Raw genomic sequence first — 24,613 nt, 5'->3', positions numbered from 1 at the left:
GTGATCCCCCTGCCTCGGCCTCCCAAAGTGCTGTGATTATAGGCGTGAGCCAGTGCGCCTGGCCGACATAAGGTTCTTGATGTTTCCATGGGGTCTGTCACCCAGAAGGCAAGGATCTCTTTCGGGTCCACAGGCATGGCCAGCTCTGCCTGGGGCTGCATAGGCGGAGGTCACTGGAGCCCTGGCAGCCCAGCCTACCAGCTGGGGAGTGCCAGCCTAGTGCTGACCAGCCCTGGTTCCTTCTCCCTCGTCCTGCTGGTGGGACCCGGCACATAAGACGCCTTGTGAATGCCTCAGCTCCTCTCTCCCCACCTGCTCTCCCCTCACATGCTGGGAAAGGAGAAGGTGGCCAGGTGTGGGCAGCACATGTCTTGGCAGAGGGTGGGCGGGGCTCCCTGCTGGCTCTCCCAGGCCAGGTGCCTCTGTTGTCTGCCTGCTCAGCATCCCTCCTGCCTCCCTCCCTCCCTCATGGCCGTGTCATTTTCTTTCCCCAGAGAGCTCTTCCCCTGTCAGTCCTTGGTTTGGGGGTGGCAAGACCTCTCCCTCCCTCCAGGGATGGACACCTGCTGCAGGCCTGACCATCATTACAGTGAGCGGTTCAGGAAAGAGACCACATGCAGGCCAGTGAGGAGCAGGCTCAGGGCTTCGCCAGCACTATTAGGAAGGGGTGGTCCACCGGGTGCTTCTAGTGTCATCCAAGCGGAAGGCCTGCCTAAAGGGGGAATTGGAACTGAGAGGCGGAGGGAGACTCCAGCCACACCGAGAGCATGACTCCTGAACGGCTAAGTTATCTGAGCCAACACATCCCCCTTTTGCTAAGGTAGTTTGTGTTGGGTTTCTAGCATTTGCTATGGAGAAGCCCATGGGGACTTGACACAGGCTGTTCTACGCTGTCTCACCTGAGTCTCAGTTCCCTTCTTTGTAAAATGGGGATAACATCTGTGTTTCTTAAAGCTTACAAGGTTGCTTAAAGCTTAAGTGGAAAATACACTAACCACAGAAATGTTGGTTCCCCATCACCTTTAGGTGGTGTGTAAACCAAGGCCATCTTCCTAAGTTCTCCTCCCTCATCTCCAGAGAGCTGCCAGAGCACCTGTTGTACAGAGGGAATTACTGTCAAGAGCTATGTTGGTGGCTATATTTCATTCCCATGGTGGGGTGTGGAGAGGGCCAGAGTGTCTCCAGGCGGGGATCCTTTCATCCAGGGGGACAGTCAGCCAGCCAGCATCAGTGCCACACGGGAGGTATCTGGCCAACAAGGAATGTGGTGTGTGACCCAGGGAGGAAGTGGATGGGGCCGCAAAAGCAGCAGCCATCACAAACTCTGTGTGCAGTCACCTTCCCAGGTAGTTTCTCACCCAAGAGATCAAGCAGGCCTAGGACCAGGCTGGGACACTTGATCCCCCTCAGCCTCCAAGGTTCCACACAGTGTCCTCGCGGATCCCTTGGGCTGCTGGGGACCCCTCCATCTGGTTTTTCTGGGAGGACAGTTTCTAGAGAAGAGCAAGGCGTCTCTCTGCCCAGCCGCCTCTAGTGTTCCCGGGCCAGCAGGCTGGGGCAGCAGTGGCCCAGCTCCCGCCTGCCGCCTCTCCCTCCCACTCTGCCTCTCATACCTGTGTGGCCTCAGGCCCTTATGCCACCACCCTGAGCCTCAGCTCCTCCAAACTATTCTATAAAGGTATGAGCCAGCCGGGGGAGGGAGAAGTGGGTGGGGAGAACACAGGGCCTCACCGTTGCTAGTGGGTGGGGCATCTTGCTCATCTGAGGACAGTGGCTCTCCAGGGCCTAGGAGGTGAGTGGTTCTCACCAGGCCAAGGACTCTGGTTGAAACCGTCATCTGGGCCCTGCTGGGGTTTGGACTGGGTGGGAATGATGGGTTATATACCACAGCAACGTGAGAGTCTGGAGGCAATATCACTGTTTATTTGGGTGACACATCTGCCTGCCTGAGGCTCTGACAAGAGGCTTAGTGGTTGAAAGTCCCCCAGATTATACTTTTCCCCTTGCTGGCTCTGCAGAGGCCCCAGACTCCGAGTGCAGGCCTGTGGAGCTCTGGCTCAGCCACATTTCTCTTGGCCTCAGCGTCCTGGGAACGCCTGCCTAGTGGCTGAAACCTCCTTTTCAGAGAGGGCGGTGGCAGCCTCACTTCTTGAAGCTCTCTCTCTGGAGCAACAAGGAGCACCTCTGAAGCCGGGCCCAGTGCTCCTGTTCCTTCTCTGGGTTCTTCTCCAGCTTCCGATAGCTGAGGACCACACAACTGTGATGAGAGGAATCTCCCCTCACTTCCCCAGCTCCCGAGCCCCCAGGGCAGAGCTCGACTACCCTCTGCTCCTCTGAGAAACTCTAAGAGGACACTCCTACATCACCTCTGTGTCCTCAGGACTCGGCCTGGTACACAGCAGGTGCTCAGAAAGCCTTTCCTGGAGGAATGATGGGTCTAGCATTCTAACCTGTGAGGTGCATGTGGGTAGACAGGATGGTGAACTGAGGAACTAAAAGGCTATTTGCAAACAAGCTGTGGTATTACACACAACGGAACATTCAGACTGAAAAGGAAGACATTCTGACACGTGCTCCACCATGGATGACTCTTGAGGACATTACACTCAGTGAAATACGCCAGTCACAAAAAGACACTTTTTGTGATGTTTAGCAGGGTGGAGGGGGCTGTCGGTGGGGTTGTGGTGGGGAAAGGGGTGCAGCTGAATGACGTTAAAATGCTTAGGCAAACAGGAAGAGGAGTCCTTTAGGGGAGAAAGACAATGACCATAGCTTTGATTTGTTTTGAGGCTCTGCATATGGGACATCTATCTGGAGATAAGATTTTAATTAATTAATTAAATTTATTTATTTATTTATAGATGTAGATGTAGAGATGGGGTCTCACTGTGTTGCTCAGGCTAATCTTGAACTCCTGGCCTCAAGTGATCCTCCACCTTAGTCTCCCAAACTGCTGGGATTACAGGTGTGAGCCACAGCACCTGGCTGGTAATGTTCAACTTTTCACAAAGATAGTGAATGCTATCTTAAAAATGTATTGGAGGTCGGGTGCAGTGGCTCATGCCTGTAATCCCAGCACTTTGGGAGGCCGAGGCGGGTGGATCACAAAGTCAAGGGATCGAGACCATCCTGGCCAACATGGTGAAACCCTGTCTCTACTAAAAAATACAAAAATTAGCTGGGCATGGTGACATGCGCCTGTAGTCCCAGCTGCTCGGGAGGCTGAGGCAGGAGAATTGCTTGAACCTGGGAGGCAGAGGTTGCAGTGAGCCGAGATTGTGCCCCTGCACTCCAGCCTGGTGACAGAGCAAGACTCCATCTCAAAAAAAAAAAAAAAGAAAGAAAAAGAAAAAGGTTTTATATTTAGTTTTATATAACTGGTTATATGAATATATTTAACACTGGAGAAATTCCTTCACTGTCTCAGAACCAAGCAAGATGTACCATATTTTGTGTTCATTTGCCTCTTAAAGGAAAGGGCTGAAGATAAAGTAGCAATGTGTACTTTGTATTTTTGACCTTAACTCTGCCAATCTAAGTAGAATTCCCTGTATCTAAAACGGTTTGTTTTAGGCTGAGAATGGTGGCTCACATCAATAGTCCCAGAACTTTGTAAGGCCAAGGTGGGAGGCCAAGGTGGGAGGGTCACTTGAGCCTAGGAGTTCAAGACCAGCCTGGGCAACATAGGGAGACCCTGTTTCTACAAAAAAAATAAAAAAATTAGCTGGGTGTGGTGGCGCATGCCTTTGGTCCCAGTTGCTCCTGAGGCAGGAGTTGCCTGAGCCCAGGAAGTCAAGGCTGCAATGAGCTGTGATTGGACCACTGCACTCCAGCCTGGATGACCCTGTCTCAAAAAATAGATAAAACAAAAATAAAATAAATCCCTTTTACTTATTGAAAGAGAATAGAATATTTAACACTTTTTTTTTTTTTTTTTTTTTGAGACAGAGTATAGTTCTGTTGCCCAGGCTGGAGTGCAATGGCACTATCTCGGCTTACTGCAACCTCTACCTACCTAGTTCAAGCAGTTCTCCTACCTCAGCCTCCTGAGTAGCTGGGATTATAGGTGCCCGCCACTAGGCCCGGTTAATTTTTATACTTTTGGTAGGGACAGAGTTTCACCATTTTGGCCAGGCTGGTCTCGAACGCCTGACCTCAGGTGATCCGCACGCCTTAGCCTCCCAAAGTGCTGGGATTACAGGAGTGAGCCACCGCGCCCGGCCAATTTAACACTTTTTAAAAAAGTAATCTATACATTTGCTGCTTTTAAATAAAATCAGGCCGGGCATGGTGGCTCACGTCTGTAATCCCACTATTTTGGGAGGCTGAGGCAGGCAGATAACCTAAGGTCAAGAGTTCAAGACCAACCTGGCCAACATGGTGAAACCCCATCTCTACTAAAAATACAAAAATTAGCCGGCTGTGGTGGCGCATGCCTGTAATCCCAGCTACTCGGGAGGCTGAGGCAGGAGAATCGCTTGAACCCAGGAGGCAGAGGTTGCAGTGAGCCCAGATTGCGCCACTGCACTCCAGCCTGGGCGACAAGAGTGAAACTCCATCTCAAAAAAACAAAAAACAAAAAACAAAAAAACCCTCCCTGTGAAGAATAGCTGAACATTCTTAGAGAGGGCCAATGTCAACCATCGCCTTCTTCATTGTCTCTCTCTCTCCCCAGAGACTCATGAGACCATATTCGTCTCCTGACAAATAGGCACATTTCCCTCCAGGAGGTATAAAGAGCCTCCCAGGGACCCACACTACAACGCAGGAAGGACTGGAACGCCCCTGTTAAGTGCAGGTATGAGCTGGGAAGCAGAGAGGAGCTATGGTGCCACCTAGTGGCACATGTTTAGAATTTTCCCAGGCATGAACTTGGATTAGCAGGGAGCCATCATCATGGTCATATCTACCATTTACTGAGCAACCACTCTGTGCCTGGTACTTTCCATGTATCATCCCACTTAATACTTCAAGCCCAAAAAATCAGCCATCATTAAAATGGTCAGAACACAGCCTGGCATCTCACAGGTGCACAATATGTGTTTTTTGACTGAATGAGGAAACAGCCTCTGAGAGGCTAAGTAACTCGCCCAAGGGCTCATTCTAAGTGGTAGTGTCAGAATCAAACTCAGATCTGTTTGGCTCCAGACCTGCATATCTTAACCATTCTACTTCAATCCTCCCTGAGTAAAGAGTCTACATAGAGAAAGGGGGAAACAGTCGTGAAGGGACATTATGGTGATTGGAGAGATCACAGAATCTCAGAGGTCACATTACATACATAGGGACATTGAGGCCCTGGAAGGAAAGGAGCCTGCCAGAGCCACCTAATTCTGTAATGGCAGGCCCGGGATGAGGATCCAGGGCTCCAGTGATGACCCCAATCCACCCAAATGTGTGGTCAGATCACAAAAGGAATCATCAACAAGGATTTGCAAATCCCCAGAAATTTGTTGTTGAGATGGATTAGAAGAGACACCTATTTGTCCAGAACGGCCTGAGTACTGTGCCTTATGCTTTGATAACAGAAAGGAGGGCAAGAAAACGGTGCTTGCAGGATTAGGGAGAGTGGGAAGAGGAAGGAGAAGAGGAGAAACACATGCATCACGGTTTATCTGAATGATGGGTAAAAGAAAGGGGGCTTAGATCATGGGTTGGCAGACTTTCTGTAAAGGCCCACATGTAAATAATTTAGACGTTATAGGTCACGCTATCTCCTCTACAGCCTTCAATCCTGCCGTAGCACACAGTAGCCATAGATAATACATAAACAAGTGAGTATGGCTGTGTTCAAATAAAACCTTGTTTACAAAACCAGGCAGTGGACTGGATATGGCCCATATAGTTTGCCAACCCCATCTTAATGATTGTGTCTAATAACCCAAACATACTTTGTTCCTTTTTTTTTTTTTTTTTTTTTTGTTTGAGGCAGGGCCTGACTGTCACCCGGGCTGGAATGCAAAGGCACCATCTGGGCTTACTGCAGCCTCCACCTCCCAGGTTCAAGCGCTCAACCTCCAGAGTAGCCGGGACAAAAGGCATGTGCTATCATACCCAGCTAATTTTGTGTTTTTTGTAGAGATGGGGTTTTGCCATGTTGGCCAGGCTGGTCTCGAACTCCTGAGCTCAAGCAGTCTGCCCGCCTCAGCCTCCCAAAGTGCTGGGATTACAAGTGTGAGCCACTGCACCTGGCCTAAACATACTTTTAAGAGGGACTTGAGAAAGTTAAAAAGATGGTCTTGACAGGAAGAAAACACCAGCTGGAAGCCCTTCTTTTCTCCCAGCCTGAATTAATGACTCCTTTTCTACCAATCCACATGTGAGATGGAGTGCAGCTCATGCACTATCATGGGGTAGAACCCTTCACTTAGGGGAAATTTCTTTTTTTGAGACAGAGTCTTGATCTGTCGCCTAGGCTGGAGTGCAGTGGTGCGATCTTGGCTCACTGCAACCTCTGCCTGCCAGGTTCAAGCAATTCTCCTGCCTCAGCCTCCTGAGTAGCTGGGATTACAGGCATGTGCCAGCACACCTGGCTAATTTTTGTATTTTTAATAGAGACAGGGTTTCGCCATGTTGACCAGGCTGGTCTTGAACTCCTGACCTCAGGTGATCCACCTGCCTTGGCCTCCCAAAGTGCTGGGATTAAAGGCATGAGCCACCATGCCCGGCCAGCGGAAATTTCAATGCTGAAAGGATTTACCATAAAACAAACTCCACTATCCCTCAATCCAGACACAACCTCAGATGTGGGAGGGGGTGAAGACACAGAACTCTTTACCTCTTCTGGAGGAAACGCTCACATCTTTTCTCCAATGACAGTGCTTGGGGGAAGGCCATGTTATCCAAGTCCCTTTGAGGAATGGTGCAATTTTTTGAGATACTTTCCAGGAGTGGGCAGGCCTCAAAATTAAAATAGAAAACAGAATATTGGATTCCAGCATTGTCGGTGGACTCGGTTTCATGTGAATAGTCTCCTGTGACAAGACAAGAACACCATGTTCTGTGCAGCAATCACTTTCTCGGTGGACTTTGTGGTCCAGGTGAACATGTGGGGGCTGCTCTCTGCTTATAAAGGCTGGGTCATCTGGGTTGAGCTGTGACTTCAGAAAGAAGACCCTGCTGGCATTTTATCGAAGTGTGCTGTGAGGACTGAGCTGCGGTTCACTTTGGCCTATGATGGAGGGGGCACAGAGTGGGGAAGAGATCGGAAGAGCTCTCTCTGTGAGAGAACTAAGTCAGGGAAATGGTCAGTGAGCATCAGCCCTGGTTCCTTTCCGTACCTCGGAGCAGGAAACATGGATGGTCTGGAGACACGGCAAACATTGGTTTCCAGGGGAACTCCAGAGGAAAGGCTCCCGGGGGGGCAAAGGCACAGATGATTTCACGCTTGGCCACATCCATAAGGCACACAGAGCCATTCTTGGAAAAGATGAGCACCTGGGAAGCAAATAGATGGTGAGTGGGGACTTCTACTGGACACTGTCCCTCACAGGAAGGTCGAGTGTAGAGGTCACCCCAGTAAGGAATGAGAGAAGCAGCTGGACATAAAACCTCTTGGGCCCCAGCCTCTGGATCCATCCAGGGCTGCTGGGGACCTGCACACACATGTATGCTGGCTCCTCCACAGTCCCCCTCAACCAACAGGCCCTCCTCCACATGCTGTCTGCTCCAGGGCGATGCATTCCTCTGCCTTTTCCCTGACCTCTCTTCCAAGCTCTCTGAATCTCTGCTGAAGAGCTCACCCTCCATGTGGCCAAGATTCAGTTTCTTACCTGTGCTCCCAATGCCTTTCCTTCCCACTGCCTCAGGGACCTTGCTCGATCTAACAGCCCCTCCTGGCCTGAGATCCGAGCTGGGGACCCTCTCCTGCCTGGGCTCTTACCTCTCTGTAGTGAACATACTAAACTCATCCCATCCTTAGAAAGCCCACTTTGATCCGACATCCTCCTCCAGCTGCCATACCACTTTCCCCTCCCCAGCACAAGAGGGTCTCTCCACACCCTGTCCACTCCCCGACCTCCTGCGTCTGTCTCCAGCCTCAGCCACTTGTCTCCACCATGCTCTTAGTTTTTCTGCAGCACAGGACACTGCTCTTTCTTCAGACTCTCCTCTGCTTGCAGGATTGTCCCCAGGCAGTTTTCCCTGGGGCCCCTCTCAGTCACTTTGTGAACTGATTTTCCAGGTCCTGTAAGTGATGGTAGTGCCCATGGGAACCTCTTCTCTATTCACTCCCTCTCCTTAACTAGGGGAACCTGCTGTACCCCCCACTTCAACCACCACTCACTAACTGTACCTGGCTGGTGAGCATGGAATCTACATTTTCAGCCCTGGGCTCTCTGGGAGCCCCCCCGGGGGTCCTATAGGCCCCTCACCCTCTGCAGGGCCACATCAGGAATCACAGACTTTCTCTCCAGGCCTGCAGTGGGCCCTGTAAGGAGTGGGGAGTCAGCTCTGCAAGTGAGGATCAACCGTGCGTGCTTCCCTCTCCTTTGGCAACAGCCACAGGTAGCCCAGAATGTGGAGTCCATCTCTGAACTGAGATCTCTCAACTCTCCATCCCTGCTCTAAACATGCTGTTCCCATTCTCTGACCTCTCTGTTTTGAGCGCCATCCCACACAGGGACATATCTGTATCATTCTGCCCAGTGTACAGGACCTTCTACGGTCTGGCCCACCTGTCTTCCCCCCCAGCCTCCTCCCTCTCCACATTCCACAGCAATCTCATGTGGCAGGTGCTGGAACTTCCTGCAGTGCCCGGGACACACATAGTGCTCTCTTGCCTCCATGGTGTTGCCTTCTCAACTGCTCTGGCTCAGCTCAGCTGTCACCTCCTCCAGAAAACACACTGTCCTGCCTTGCTGCCAACTTCTGCAGGTTGACTTAGGTGACTCCTCTCTCTATTCCATGCATCCATTAAAAAATTCCTATTACAGCCTTTCTCATGTTCTAGGGCAGCTGTCTGGTGACTTCTCTGTCTTCCCAAATGAGCTGTGTGCTCCATGAAGGCAGGTTCTTTCCCTATTTGTAAGCCCGAAAGCTAGTCCAGTGCCTAACACATAACAGGCCTTCAATAAGCATTTTCTAAAGGATAGATGGACACATTCACACATTCAAATGAGAGGCACGGGGCATTCACAGAGAGGCATGGGGAACCTACCATGCCAGGTAAGGCTGGGACTGGGGCCACTGCACAGATGGTTTTATCCAGGTGCTTTACAGGCCTATAGGACAGAAAACACACAGGCATTCTCCTACTTTAAGAGTTTAAAAGTTTTGATATCCTCTTCTAGGCATGTATCCTGGGGAAATTCAGAGAAATCAAGAAATATGTGAGGAGGCTGTTCATATTCCAAAACATTAGGAACAATCCAAATATCTATTAGGAGGATGCTTAAGTCATTGTGGTATATTATACAATGAAATATAATACAGTAATGAAAAGAAAAGAACTGGAGCTACATTCATCAACATGTATGGCTCTTGTGAACAATGTTGCAAAGCAATATGCAGAATAAATACCATTGAAAAACAAGTTGGAGGCTGGGTGCAGTGGCTCACACCTGTAATCCAAGCACTCTAGGGGCCAAGCACTTTGAGCCCAGGAGCCCAAGACCAGCCTGGGCCACAGAGGGAAACCCTGTCTCAAACCAAACTGGAAGGAATGAAGGAAGGAAGGAAGGAAGGAGGGAGGGAGGGAGGGAGGGAGGGAAGGAAGGAAGGAAGGAAGGAAAGAAGGAAAGAGGGAGTGAGGGAAGGAAGGGAAAACAAAGGAAGGAAGGAAGGAAGGAAGGAAGGAAGGAAGGAAGGAAGGAAGAAAGGCAAGTTGGAAAATATATAGAATATGGTTCCCTTTATAAGTTTCCTAAATATGCAAAGCTAAATAATGTACTGTCTAGAGATACAGTCATACAAATGTGGCTACTTCTTTTTCTTTTTTTAATAATTTTTTTTTCTTTTCACAGAGAAGGGATCTCTCTATGTTACCCAGGCTGGTCTTGAACTCCTGAGCGTAAGTGGTCCTCCCACCTTGGACTCCCAAAGTGCTGGGATTACAGGTGTGACCCACTGTGCCTGGCCTAAATGTGGTTAATTCTTAAAGGAGAGCAAAGGAATGATGAATTTAGAAAAATGGTGTGGTAGATTGAAAAGCAATTGGTTGTATTTGGCAGTGACTCTCATCAAAAGATGGAGTCTGTTTTTCTACTGCTCGAATGTGGGCATGGACGTGGGATGTGCTTTGCCCCATGGGTCATTAGCAAATGCAACATAAGCAAAAGCTTGGAAAGCATTTGTGTGCTAGGGTTGCCCTCTCCTGCTGCTGGGAGCCCTTAGACTACCATGTGAGGAGGCCTGTACTAGTCTGCAGGAGAGACCATGAGGAAAACCGAGGTGCCCTGGCCAATAACCTGCCAACTGCCAGGTGTGTGAGTGAAGCCATCTTAGAAGAGCTGCGAGCTGCCTGAAGGCACATTTGAGAGCCCAGGTGAGACCAGTAGAAGAAATGGACTGAGTCCAGCCTACATTGCTGACCTACAGACTCAAGGACTAAACAATGACTATTTTCTTAAACCATTAAGTTTTGGGGTGGTTTGTTATTTAGCATTAGGTAATTAATAAGGTGTTTGTGGTGGAGCAAGAAGGACTGATGAGGGAGAGCCATACAGGGAGCCCAAATGGAACTGGAGATTATCGATTTCCAACGGCTACAGGGGAGTTGAAATCACTATTCTTTATTACACACACGTACACACATGGACACACACACATTATACAGTTTCATTTGCATGCATTAAATATTTTTAAATGTTTAAGAGAGAGAGAGATCCCTGGGGAAACTGATGGAAGGTTACTGTGGGAGAAATGAGCCTCTTCTTGGTGTATGGGATAGAAAGGATGTTGTCTTAATCCATTTTCTATTGCTTATAACAGAATACCTAAAATTGGATAATGTATAAAGAACAGGAATTTATTTCTTACAGTTCTGGAGGCTGAGAAGTCCAAAGTCAAGGATCCACAGCTGGTGAGAGCCTTCTTACTGATGGGGACTCTAGTCTAGAGAGTCCCGGGATGGCATAGGATGTGACATGGTGAGGGAGTTGAGTGTGCTCATGTTCTAGCTCAGGTATCTCTTCCTTTTCTTATAAAGCTACCATTTCTTCTCCCATGATACCCATTAATCCATTTACCTATTAATCCACTGATGCATGAGTGGGTTAACCCGTTCATATGAGAAGAGCCTTCATGATCCAATCAGCTCCTAAAGGCCCCAACTCACGGTACTGCCACAATGGGGATTAAGTTTTAACATGAGTTTTGGAGGGGATAGTCAAAACATAGCAGATGTGCCATCACACAATTTTGTTAGAAAAAATTGTAGTATATATATGACATTGGCGATCTTCAGAAACTCACCAGGAGAGTGATGACTAAACAAAAGGTAGACTGTAGTCAGAAAGGCTGTCAGATTTTACTATTAAATAGCAATTAAAATAATCTGTCTGGCTGATTATTTACCCCGTCCGGTCCTCAAGCTACTGACCTCTCAACAAGCACACTGATGGTGGGTCCTTGGGTCCCACTAGCCTCCAACAGATGGAGGGAGGCATCTGTGCACAGCACCACACATTTCGTTTGGGATTTCACTGGACCTTCAGGATACATATTCTGTCCTTTGTGGACCAAGAAGTATTTTAGGAAGTGAATGCTTTGGCAGAAACATCCCTGAGGAAGAGCAGCGACCCCAAGAGGGAATCCTGGAGAAAGTAATCACACAAGCCGGTCAGAAAAGGGGATGGGGAGGGGGCCATGGGCACAGGGCTGTGACCAGCAAGTGTGTGAGGGACTTGTAGGATGTGAAGGCAAAATCAAGCAATGAGCACCCTGTGAGAGCAAACCAGTAAACCCAGTGCCCAATGGGAGAGAAAAGCACCCTGCAGGGGAATGCTGCTGTGTCTGGAGAGGAACTGGGGAGGGGGAGCAGCAAGAACATGGAGGAGGGCAGGGTCAGCCCTGGAGTGGAAGAAAGCTACAACCCAGCCAGGGACTGAGGCACAGCTGACCATGGGATGCAAAGGCATACGGGCAGAGGGAGGCACAGCCGTTTCAGAAGGCAGTGTGTGTGTGTGTGTGTGTGTGTGGCCAAACAAGAACTTAATATCCAGAAAAAATGAAAACAAGCTATTTTGGTCAAGGGCTTATGAAATCATCATCATTCTTCTTTCCTTGAAATATCTTTTGCTTCTGTAATAATGCTGTTGGTTCAATAAGTAAAATAAAGGAGGGTCTTTAGTGGTGTTTATCTTGGCAGTGTGTGGGGAAAATATCCTCCAAAGTTGAAATAACCACTGCATTCTTCAGAAAGTGATAGCCAAGTGAGGAAGGCAATTTGCTAGCTTGACAGATGCCTCCCTGAGAACAGTCAGCTCCCTGGTCTGATCACAAGCTACTCAACAAACAGGGTACTATCTCTGATACTCTGCACCTGCCAGGAGGGCTGCCCAGTGAAGGTGGCCCACCTCCACTCTCTAGGAAAATACATCTACAACTGCAAAATGGCAAACCACTGAGTTATTAATGAGCTGCTTCCCTAGAGGCTGATGAATTTAGGAAGCAGTATCACTGATTTCTGTATCTGCAAAGCTGGACCCAGGACCCTAGAACTCCACCACAGGGCCACTCATCCAGAATAGCTAATGGTCGGTCGCGCTTTGACTGCTTTATAGGTCTCTTAACTCCAATACAATAGAGTTCCTGCTGACTGGGAATGGAGGGGAATAGCAGGGAAGAAGACTCATTTATTTAGAGCTTGGGAGCTGGGGGAAGGAAGAAGGCTGAGGTCACCGCGATCACCTGTACTGTGCCAGACATACTTCTTCACTGGAGTGTAAGAATGAAGGCAATGTTCATACTTCCAGAGCCTAGTACAGTGCCAGGCTCAGAGAAGTCACTCAATAAACACATGGGCAGTGGGAAGCATTAGCACATATTATATCCAATAAATGTTTGTTGAATAAATGAATGAGAGGAGAGCAGGACCAGTTCTCCAAGGTGACTTTAAGAACACAGAGGTAACAGAAGGCCCCAGGGCCTGTGGGAATTCTAGAGCTCCCAGACTCATTGCCCAGAGTCCTACCCAGGTACTAGGTAGAAAGGCAGGGAGGGCTCACCTTTGGCCAGGTCCCACAGCGTGAGCACACCATCCTCGCAGGCCAGCACCAGGTAGGAGGAGGAGCAGCTGAGCTGAGAGACTGCAATGGGCGCAGCACAGGGCCACACACCCTCGGGGTCTAGGGGCAAGGACAATACTCAACTGGTTCCCCCCAGACTCTGCACCTATCCATCACTTCTACCTGGACAACCTGTGACTCAAACTGGTCTGCCTGTTCAGGGAATGGGAACCAGGAACACCTGTCTAGACTCACCATCTTCCTTCTCTTTATGAAGTGCTTTTCTCCTTGCCTAGGATGATAAGATAATGTCACGCTGTTATTACTCCACAGCTAATGTTTAATGAATATGTCCTAGGTGCTAGATACTGTGTTAGGCACTTTACACACATAATTTCATTGCATTCTCACAAGGGTTCTATGAAGTAGGTCCTATTAGTATCCTCTTTTTAAAGATGAGGAGACTGAGGCAGAGAAGTGACTTGCTCAAGGCCATACAGTCAGTATAGAAGGAGATTAGAAGCCAGGTTGCCTGGGAAAGGGATGGGAAGAAAAGAAACTCCTCCTTTGTGAATTTTTTAATGTTACTTTTGAAGTGTAATATAAAGTATAACAAGTGTACAGTTCAAGGAATATTCACAAAGCAAACTTGCTCATGTAACTGCTTCCATTATTATTATTATTTTTTGTGTGTGACGGGGCCTCACTCTGTCACCCTGGAGTGCAGTGGTGTGATCTTGGCTCACTGCAGCCTCAACCTCCTGGGCTCAAGTGATCCTCCTGGCCCAGCCTCCTGAGTAGCTGGGACTACAGGCTCATGCCACCTTGCTTGGTTATTTTTTGTAGAAACAGGGTCTCGCTATGTTGCCCAGACTGGTTTCAAACTCCTGGGCTCAAGAGATCCACCTGCCTCTGCCTCCCAAAGTGCTGGGATTACAGCGTGAGCCACCACGCCTGGTCACCTCCATAAATTTGTAAAACAACAACAACCTGTATTTCCTTAGCGCCTTTCAATTTCAAAGAGCTTTCACATAGAGAAACTCTCTGGATTTTGCTATTTTCAACAAACTCATGCACTAGGCAACAATGGTGTAATTAATTAGTTCTATGTTTTACATGAAAAATTGGTTGGGATGTGAAGCAACTGGCCTGAGGCTACATGGTTTGCAGACAGCTGGGCTAGGATTAGCACTGACCTTCTGATTCCAAGCCTAGTCTCTCTCTCTCTATTTTATTTTATTTTATCTTTTGAGACAGTGTCGCTCTGTCATCCAGCCTGGAGTGCAGTGGTACGATCTTGGCTCACCGCAACCTCTGCCTCCCGGGTTCATGTGATTCTCCTGCCTCAAACTCCTGAGTAGCTGAGATTATAGGCGCGTGCCACCATACCCGACTAATGTTTGTATTTTTAGTAGAGATGAGATTTCACCACGTTGGCCAGGCTGGTCTCGAACTCCTGACCTCAGGTGATCCACGTGCCTCAGCCTCCCAAAGTGCTGGGATTACAGGCATGCGCCACCGCGCCCAGACAAGCCTACTCTCTTTTTACCTTAGCTGCTTAAGGAGCCCTGTGGACCTGACTGTAGACTTTGTCCCTGTTGACTTGTTGTCTTTAAGGAACATGACATTTCAGAGACAGATTCTTGGGGTCACACTATACCCACCAAGCCCCCTACTGCCTGCCTAGATCTGGTCCCTAAAGTGACACTTGATGTATGTCAGTCACATGCTCTCAGCTAAGCTGGAGAAGGACATGTCTGCAAGTCCTGAGCTTAGGTGACTCCCATCTCAGCAGTAGAGTACCAGCTTTATCCTTTAGAGTTCGGTTTAGTGAATACAGGAAGAAATTGTGACTTCTGGTCCAGTGTATACCAAGGACACAGGTCATTCCTGGGGAAAAAAAAAAAAAGAGAGAGAGAGAAAATGGGTGTTACATAATAAATATGGGTGGCCTTTGGTTTGCACAGAAGGTGTTTGCGCAAGAGGAAGCTGGTTTGAAGTCTGAAGTGGTTTGTTTTAATGGGCAGCACCCAAGAGAAGAGTGAGCTTCCCAAGAGAGATGGACTGGGCAGCCCCATGAGGGCTGTTCCTGGGCCTGCTCGCCTTCTTGAATAGGCACTTTCACATCTAGAAACTTCACACCCTCTGTGTTTTAAGTAACATCTTCTGCAAGACAAATTCATACCCAGGAGCAGCCCAGTGGATGTGGGCTCATGCCTTCTCCTATGGCAACCACTCTCTGAAGGCAGTGCCAGCCTTTGTGATCAGGGAACCTGTGCTCAAGGGCCACAGATGCAAACAGAAACTGGCAGGCTACAGCTGACAACTGAACTCCCCTCTTCATTCCCTCCTATCATGCGAGGTTTGTTGGGGAACATCTCTGGGAGGGCTTGCTGAGGGGTTTCCCCAAGGTGACCCCTTGCTAGGACAACCACCCACTTCATGTTCATTTACCTGTGGGGCCCTTGACTTCCGTTGGCATTGCAAAGAGGCAGCTAGGAAGAAGGAAATAGAAGGTGGCTGTACTGGGAAAGAAAGAGACATGAGTCAGAGCCATGTAGACTCCCTGGCAGGGAGAGATGCTGGCAGAGTCTTGGTCCTAACACCAGAATACATAGTTAGAATGGACCTTCCCAGGTGTATGAAGGCCATGAAGCAAATCACATTCTAGGTGCTGGTCCTGGTGGGATGTGCTGACCTTGAATGCTGGTGAGGGCGGGTTGGGTGGGGCTGGGAATCACTCCTGGGCCAGTGTGGTGTGTAGAGTTCTTGCCAGAGAGAGCTGTCTTTTGGAGAGCCACTTCTGTTTTGGGGAAGATCTCCTTAAAGAGCAGACTCAGGTGATCTACATAGATGTTCTCTTATCTCAGGGGCAATGCAGCCAGTGTTGTACTGATAAACTGAGTCTCTTAAATAAAAGAGGCCCCAATTTGTAGGGTTTGCAGATTTTCATGGTGTAAATGCTCCCACAATGAACAACTAATAGTGGTTTAACAACTGGCTTGCAAAACCCTAATTATCTCACTATGCCATAGGAGCCAGCCCCAGCACACCACTGAATCTTGTCATAGTTTCAGACAGTAACAGAGAGCTGTTGTCAGGGATTAGCCTTAGGACTTTGTGTCCTGAAGTAAGAAAATTTAAGGTCCATTTGACAGCACGAGAGATTTCCCTTCCCATGTGAGGACAAGAACATTCCTGAGATCCACAGTAGCTATGAGGAAACCTAATTCCTAAAACCAGCTCCCTCATTGATACTTCAAAGACTGGGGCTCTCCAACACAATTTGGAGCTAATGAGACCTAACTGCTCACCAAGATGGGAAAGTCATATATTATAATACTATATACACCTATGCTACATTACATTTAGAAAGGCAGGAAGGAAATGGAGAAAAATTTTAGTAGTGGTGACTTTATTTGTCTTTAGGATCTTCTGTGTTATTTATTATTTATTTATATTTTTATTATTATTTTTTGAGATGGAGTCTCTCTGTCCAGGCTGGAATGCAGTGGTGTGATCTCGGCTCACTGCAGCCTCCATCTCCTGGGTTCCAGTGATTCTCTGCCTCAGCCTCCTGAGTAGCTGGAATTACAGGTGCCCGCCACCATGCCCTGCTAATTTTTGTATTTTTAGTAGGGACGGTTTCACCATGTTGACCAGGTTGGTCTCAAACACCTGGCCTCAGGTAATCCGTCTGCCTGAGACTCTCAAAGTGCTGGGATTACAGGCCTGAGCCACTGTGCCTGGCCTCTGTGTTTTTTAGACAACCAGAAAAAAAACTTTTTAAAAGAGATGTCATATATAAAAGTGAAATAAAGTATATTTCTCATTTACATAGACATCCGTTTCTTCTTTTAACTCCATATTATCAACCTTTGTTCTAGTTGTATAATAACAATCTCCACACAACATTTCAAAATATCTGCTGATGTTCTCTGAAAATTCTCCCAAACCAGAAAGAGCTTATTTATTTTAGAGATAAGGTCTCAACATGTGGCCCAGGCTGGTCTCAGATTCGGGGGCTCAAATGATCCTCCTGCCTCAGCCTCCCAAAGTGTTGGGATTACTGGTGTGAACCACTGTGCCCAGCCCCAGAAAGAGCCTTTAGATCTCAGATTAATTCAGGTCCTTGGGTTGATTCCTGTATGTGCCAAGACAGCAGAAGCCTGGGGAGGTTCCCTGGCTTTCCCGGGATTAGGGGGTCTCACCTGAGTGGCTCCTCCTCCCACTCCCCATCTAGGTACTTCTTGTAGGAAGCTTGGAAGATCTCAGCTTGCTGCTCCCACTGACTGTCCTTGATGAAATGATTCTGCCCGGAGCCCAGTCCGTAGCAGTCCTTGATCTTTGCAAAGACTTCCAGTGGACTTTTGAATGGGGTGCCTAGGTTGAAAATATACAGAATTAGTCAAGCCATCTGACTTCCCCTTTCCTGATTTTCCCCTACTTCCTCCACATTTCCCAGTTTCCTGCAGAATCCCTTATCCTCAGAAATCCATTCTTGCTCTGCAATTGGTCTGTATTCAGTCTTCTCCCAGCCTCTCCTGTACCCCACCAGCTTACAGAGCCCAGGCAGAGAGCAGCTGCTGTCCTCCTTCTTCTGTATCTTCATCCCAACATCATTCTCTCTGCTTTTGGATTACAGAATATTTGCAAAGGCCGGGGTATGGGGGGCGGTAGGGCAGGGAAATGTTCACAATGCCACTAGAGACTTTAAATCACTGTCCCTGTCTCCCCAGCTGACAAAGGCCCCAAATCTGTCAGTTACCATCACTTTTCAGCCACTGCTGAAGACTCACATAACTAGGCAGTCTCAGTCTCTTCTTATGCCAACACTTACCCAATTCCTTCCTTCAAAAACATCTTTCTCATCAGTCACTTGTCTTACTATTTCTCTTCCCAATAACCTTTCATTTCCTTCTTTTTCATGGGTTCCTAAATCCACAGTAAAACTGGCTGACTTGTTTTCTGGATTTGCACCCTGAGTTTCAGAATTCTGTTCACTTTGAAAGGTGCCTGGGTCCCTCAAGTTGCCCAGGAGATTCCACAGTGCCCTTCAGAGACAATTGCAAAACTTTCTAGAGGGAGACACTTGTTTTATAAACACATAGTATCATATGATACACTAGTTCTCAAAGGATGATGCCAGGTCAGCAGTGACAGAGTCACTTGGGAACTTGTTAAAAATACAGATTCTCAGGGCCCACCCCAGACCTACTGGAATAGAAGAAACTCTGTGGTGGGGCCCAGCAATCTGGGTTGTTTTTTGAGATGGGGATTGTGCTATATTGCCCAGGCTAGGCTTGAACTCCTTGGTTCAAGCAATCCTCCCACCTCAGCTTCTTGAGTAGCTGGCACTATAGGCAAACGATCTGTGTTTTAATGAGTTCTCCAAATGAGTCTGATGCAGCTAAAGTTTGAGAATTGCTATTATAAATTATACCCTTTATATTTTCACTTACTAAAATATTTTGGATATTATTTCATATTAGTACTATAGATCCTCTTCACTGTTGCTTATTTTTAGTTATTAAACCTTTTTCTTATTGTGAAGTGTAACATACATTCAGAAAAGAGCATAAAATATATACCTTAATATATCTTAATGAGTTATTATAAAGCAAACCTCGGGCCGGGCGCGGTGGCTTAAGCCTGTAATCCCAGCACTTTGGGAGGCCGAGACGGGCGGATCATGAGGTCAGGAGATCGAGACCATCCTGGCTAACACGGTGAAACCCCGTCTCTACTAAAAATACAAAAACTAGCTGGGCGAGGTGGCGGGCGCCTGTAGTCCCAGCTACTCCGGAGGCTGAGGCAGGAGAATGGCATAAACCCGGGAGGCAGAGCTTGCAGTGAGCTGAGATCTGGCCACTGCACTCCAGTCCGGGCGACAGAGCGAGACTCCGCCTCAAAAAATAAAAAATAAAAAAAATAAAAGCAAACCTCTGGTATCATCTATTCAGGTCAAGAAATAGAACATTGGCTGGGTGCGGTGGCTCATGCTTGTAATCCCAGCACTTTGGAAGGCCAAGGCAGGAGGATTGCTTGAGCCCTGGAGTTTGAGACCAGCTGGGCAACAAGGCAAAATCCTATCTCTACAAAAAATACAAAAATTAGCCAGGCCTGATGGCGTGTGCCTGTAGTCCCAGCTACTTGGGAGGCTGAGGTGAGAGGATTGCTTAGGAAGCAGAGGTCACAGTGAGTCGAGACTGTACCACTGCACTACAGCCTGGGGGACAGAGGGAGACCCTGTCTCAAAAAAAAAAAAAAAAGAAAAAGAAAAAGAAAAAGAAAAAAGAAATAGAATATTGCCATCTCACTAGAAGTTTCCCAGGGGCCCCTTTCTAATCACAATTCTCTGGGAAGAGTAGCAACCACTCTCTTGACTTTTATGGTAGCCACTTCATTGCATTTATTTATGCTTTTATCACCTAAACATGCATCCTCAACACCATAGTTTCATTTTGCCTGATTCTAAACTGTACATAAGGGGAACCCTGCAGTGTTAACTCTATAGCTGCCCTCTTTTGCTCAACATTGTTCACGAGATTTATCCATTTTGCTGTGTGTAGCTGCAGTTTGTTCATTTTTTGTTGCTGTATAGTATTCCATTGAATAAATATAGTACAATTTATCTGTTCTACTACTGATGAACATTTCGTTGTTTTGTGTTTGGGGCTATTCAAAATCATGTCGCTATTACCATTCATGCACATGTTTCCTGGAACACGCTTGCTTGCAAATCTATGGGTAGATTCCTAGAAGTAGAGTGACGAACTCAAGCTGGCTTGCTTAGGAGTTTCCTAGTTTTAGCACTGAAAAATCTCACATCCCAGGAAACCCCTCAGTCAGGCAAACAGGTATGGTTTGTCACCCTATCACCTAGCAGTGCAAATACTGTGTCATAGGATACAAATTACTGTCAACTTTACTAGATAATACCAAACCATTTTCCAAAGTGGTTGTACCAGTTTTCATTGCTAAATGCAATGTATGGGAGTACTGATTGTTCCACATCCTCACCATCACTTGGTGTGGTCAGTCTTTTTAATTTTACCCATCCTAGTGAATGTGTTGTGCTACTTCACTGTGATTTTAGTTTGCACTTCCCTGTAGACTAATGATGGTGAACACCTTTTCATGTTTATTGGCTATTTAAATAATCCTTTTTTTTGTGAAAAGCCTGTGCAATACTCTTGCCTGTTTTGTACTGGATTATCTCTCTTTTTCTTAAGAATCTGTAGTAATTCTTCATATATTCTGGACACGAACCATTAGTGGGTTTTATGTGTTTTGCAAATTACTTCTACCTATCTATGTGACTTGATGAGCTTTCATCCTCTTAATGATGTCTTTGAATGATTTGAAATTCCTAATTTTAATGTAGCCAAATTTATTCAATGTTTTAGAATTGTAAGTACTTTTTGTGTCTTATTTGAAAAGTCTTTCTCTACCCAGAGGTGATAAAGGTATTGTTTATATTATTTTCTTTTTCTTTTTTTTGAGATAGCGTCTCGCTCACTGTGTCACCCAGGCAGGAGTGCAATGGCGCAATTTCAGCTCACTGCAACCTCTGCCTCCCAGGTTCAAGCAATTCTCCCGCTTTAGCCTCCCAAGTAGCTGGGACTACAGGTACATACCACCATGCCTAGCTAATTTTTGTATTTTGATTTTTGTGGAGATGGGGTTTCTACATATTGCCCAGGATGGTCTCAAACTCCTGAGCTCACAAGCAATCTGCCTGCCTCAGCCTCCCAAAGTGCTGGGACTACAGGTGCACGCCATCACGCTCAGCTAATTTTTTTTTTTTTTTTTTTTTTTTGGTATTTCTAGTACAGATGGGGTTTTGCCATGTTGGCCACGCTTGTCTTGAACTCCTAGCTTCAAGTGATCCACTTGCCTTGACCTCCCAAAGTGCTGGGATAAGCCACTGCACCGGGCCTAAAGGCTATATTATTTTCTAAAAGCTTTACTGCTTTGCCTTTCATATATTTACTTCTACAGTGCTTCTGGAATTTAGTTTTGTGTGTGGCATGAGGCAGGGGTTAAGTTTTATTTTTGTCTCCATATAAACCACCATCACCACTTATTGAAATGACCACCCTTTCTCCAGTGCTCTGTAGTGCTGCCTCTGTAATGCATCAAGTGTCCATTTATGCCTGGGTCTATTTTCTTCTCTATATCCTGTTTCATTCACCTATTTTTCCTCCATTTTTCTATCTGAAATTTCTATCTATATTTCTATATTTCATCTATATTTCTATTATTCACTTATCTATTTTTTATCTTAATAACTGCAGTTTTATAATAAATATTGATAGAGCAAGTTTGACCACCATATTCTTTTACAAGAGAAAATTGTCTATTCTTCGCCTTTTTCATTTCCCTTTTTGGGGGTTGTTCTTGATTTTGAACCAGGGTCTTGTTCTGTCACTCAGGCTGGAGTGTAGTGGTGTGATCATAGCTCACTGCAGCCTCAACCTCCTAGGCTCAAGTGATCCTCCTGCTTTGGCCTCTCAAAGTGCTAGGGTTACAGGCCTAAGCCACCACACTTGGCCTCTCATTTGTTTTTTTAATGGTTGCAAAGTATTCTTTTGTATGACTGTACCAGATTTTATTTTATTTATTTATTTATGATGGGGTTTCACTCCCATCTCCCAGACTGGAGTGCAACGGCACAATCTCACCTCACTGCAACCTCTGCTTCCTGGGCTCAAGTGATTCTCCTGCCTTAGCCTCCCAAGTAGTTGGGACTACAGGTGCATGCAACTCTGCCTAATTTTTGTATTTTTTGTGGAAGTGGGGTTTTGCCATGTTCCCCAAGCTGGTCTTGAACTCCTGAGCTCAAGCAGTCCGCCCACCTTGGCCTCTTAAAGTGCTAGGATTATAGGCATGAGCCACCGTGCACTGCCCAGATTTTATTTAACCAATTATTCACCTCTGTGCATAATGCTACAGTGAACATTCTTCTTCTTTTTTTTAATCCTAACTACTAGTCCACCAGGGGTGAACATTCTTATAGATATGTCTTTGTGATCTTGTGTGAATGCTGAGAGGATATCCTCTGTATTCGCTGCCTACAAAAGCTAGCCTCTCTACTCCTCTTGACCAAGTCCCATTCTTTGAAACTTTGCCCAAATGTCCCTTTCTTTGATAAAACCTTTGCTTACTCCCTAGCAAGTCAGTCGCTTCTTACCCTGAGTTTTCACAGTCCCTGATGGTCCCCACTGCTGTACTCATCACATCCTACTATGGTGGTTTCTTGTCATTCTCCCTTAGCAGACTATCAGCTTCTAGAGTGCGGGAGAGGAGAGGTGTTTTACTCATCTTTGTGCTTGGTGCATTATGGGCATTCAGCAAATAATAATGAATAAATTAACACAGGAATGTAGGAATGAATGTATTACAACTAGCAGTCAAATGAATTAGCACAGAAATGTAGGAATAAATGAACTCATCCTGGCAACTCAGAAAAGACACCTTTCTTTCCCGACCTTCCAATTCTGTTAGTTAACTGTATGTAATACAAATGCATTACTTACATTTTTTGTTTTTACATCTCAGAGCTTATGAGTTTTAAAAAAATTTCCTCTTCATAACTATGTTTGTAATTTTGATATTGTTGCTAATAAATTGAAAAGATAAGACATGTGGAGAAAGGAGGAAAGAACAGATAAATCAATGGCAAAAGGAGAGAGATTTGAATCACACTTACCTGTAACAGGCTTAGGTGGTTTGATCTTCATTATGTAAACTGGAAGACTCAATTTAATGTCTCCTTTAAAACAAGCATTCGTATCCTAAAATAAGGAAGAGGCATAGTTAATAAGCCAAGAGAATAGAGGAAATAGAATAATTAAAAACACTAATTTTAAAAGAAAGTGGAAAAGGAGGGGAAAAAGAAGAAAAAGAGATAGGACAAATAGAAAGTAAATAGCAATATTGTAAAAGTAAATAGCAAGACTGTAGATTTAAACCCAAACACGTAAATAATCACATTAAGGCCGGGCGCGGTGGCTCAAGCCTGTAATCCCAGCACTTTGGGAGGCCGAGATGGGCAGATCACGAGGTCAGGAGATCAAGACCACCCTGGCTAACATGGTGAAACCCTGTCTCAACTAAAAAAAAATACAAAAAACTAGCCGGGCGAGGTGGCGGGTGCCTGTAGTCCCAGCTACTCAGGAGGCTGAGGCAGGAGAATGGCGTAAACCCGGGAGGCGGAGCTTGCAGTGAGCTGAGATCCGGCCACTGCACTCCAGCCTGGGCGACAGAGCGAGACTCCGTCTCAAAACAAAACAAAACAAAACAAAAATAATAATAATCACATTAAATGCATATGGTCTAAATAACCCAATTAAAAGGCAGAGATTGTCAGACTCTATAAAAAGGCTAGACCCTTGGTGACACACACTTGTAGTCCCAGCTACTCTGGAGGCTGAAGTGGGAAGAACGCTTGAGGCCAGGAGTTTGAGGTGGCAATGTGCTATGATTGTGCCTGTGAATAGCCACTGCATTCCAGCCTGAGCAATATAGCGAGACTCCGTCTTTGAAACAATTTTGTAGAAAGGGAAAGACCCAACTCTATGAGGTCAAAAAGAAACTTTTTTTTTTTTTTTTTAGACAGGATCTTGCTCTGTCACCCAGGCTGGAGTATAGTGGAACAATCACAACTCACTGCAGCATCGACCTTCTGAGATTAAGCAATCCTCCCACCTCAGTCTCTGAATAGCTGGGATCACAGGTGTGCACTACCACACCCGGCTAATTTAGTTTTGCAGAGACGAGGTCTCGCCATGCTGCTCAGGATGATCTTGAACTCCTGGGCTCATGTGATCCTCCTGCTTCTGCCTCCCAAAGTAATGGGATTACAGGTGTGAGCCACCACACGTGGCCAAGAAATTCATTTTATGAAACACTATCTGAAACCTTAGGGAAAAAGAAGAAACTCATTATATTAAACATAATGACACAAATATGTTTAAGAACAAAAGTACAGAAAAAGATATATCTTGCTAAAATGAATCAAAAGAAAGCTCGGGTGGCCATATTAGTATGTGACATAGAAGAATTCTGAACAAAGAATATCAGGAATCAAAGGGTCAGTAAATAATGACAAAACAATCAATTCATCCGAAGACAAAACATTCCAAATTGTTAAACATCTAATTACAAAGCTTCAAAATACATGAAGCAAAAATCTGCAAAAGTGAAAGAAGAAAAAGATAAATCTACAATCTTAGAAACTCCTTTTTCAATAAGTATAGAATAAGTAAACAGAAAAGCAGTAAGAATATAGTAAGGGTATAAAAGGAAAAACAGGAAGGAGATAGAAGACTTGAATAGCCTAACCAATAACAGCTTTATTGGTCTTGAAACATCCTTTTCTTTTTTTTTTTTTTTTGAGATGAAGTCTCGCTCTATCACCCAGGCTGGAGTGCAGTGGCCGG

At 46.3% G+C, this 24,613-nt stretch overlaps 1 protein-coding gene across 2 annotated transcripts in view; it reads right to left on the bottom strand.

Annotated features, from left to right (window-relative positions):
• Positions 1-1,901: 1,901 nt before the first annotated feature.
• The window catches only part of WDR93 (WD repeat domain 93), a 52,888-nt gene continuing 30,176 nt past the window's right edge, over positions 1,902-24,613 (bottom strand). Inside the window, exons 8-17 of one of the 2 annotated variants that reach the window (XM_023187134.2) lie at positions 22,882-22,966; positions 17,378-17,549; positions 15,621-15,691; positions 14,970-15,056; positions 13,167-13,286; positions 11,540-11,753; positions 9,158-9,221; positions 7,281-7,437; positions 6,779-6,974; positions 1,902-2,242 (exon numbers count right to left, since the gene is read on the bottom strand). In XM_023187134.2, coding sequence (XP_023042902.2) covers positions 2,143-2,242; positions 6,779-6,974; positions 7,281-7,437; positions 9,158-9,221; positions 11,540-11,753; positions 13,167-13,286; positions 14,970-15,056; positions 15,621-15,691; positions 17,378-17,549; positions 22,882-22,966 — 1,266 coding nt within the window. In that variant the 3' untranslated portion in view covers positions 1,902-2,142. The remainder of the gene's footprint in view (positions 2,243-6,778; positions 6,975-7,280; positions 7,438-9,157; positions 9,222-11,539; positions 11,754-13,166; positions 13,287-14,969; positions 15,057-15,620; positions 15,692-17,377; positions 17,550-22,881; positions 22,967-24,613) is intronic. The other variant, XM_023187135.3, reaches the window with a different exon arrangement.

Source organism: Piliocolobus tephrosceles, chromosome 6, assembly GCF_002776525.5.
Source record: "Piliocolobus tephrosceles isolate RC106 chromosome 6, ASM277652v3, whole genome shotgun sequence".
Lineage (NCBI taxonomy): Eukaryota > Metazoa > Chordata > Mammalia > Primates > Cercopithecidae > Piliocolobus > Piliocolobus tephrosceles.
This window is presented reverse-complemented; position numbering and strand designations above follow the sequence as displayed.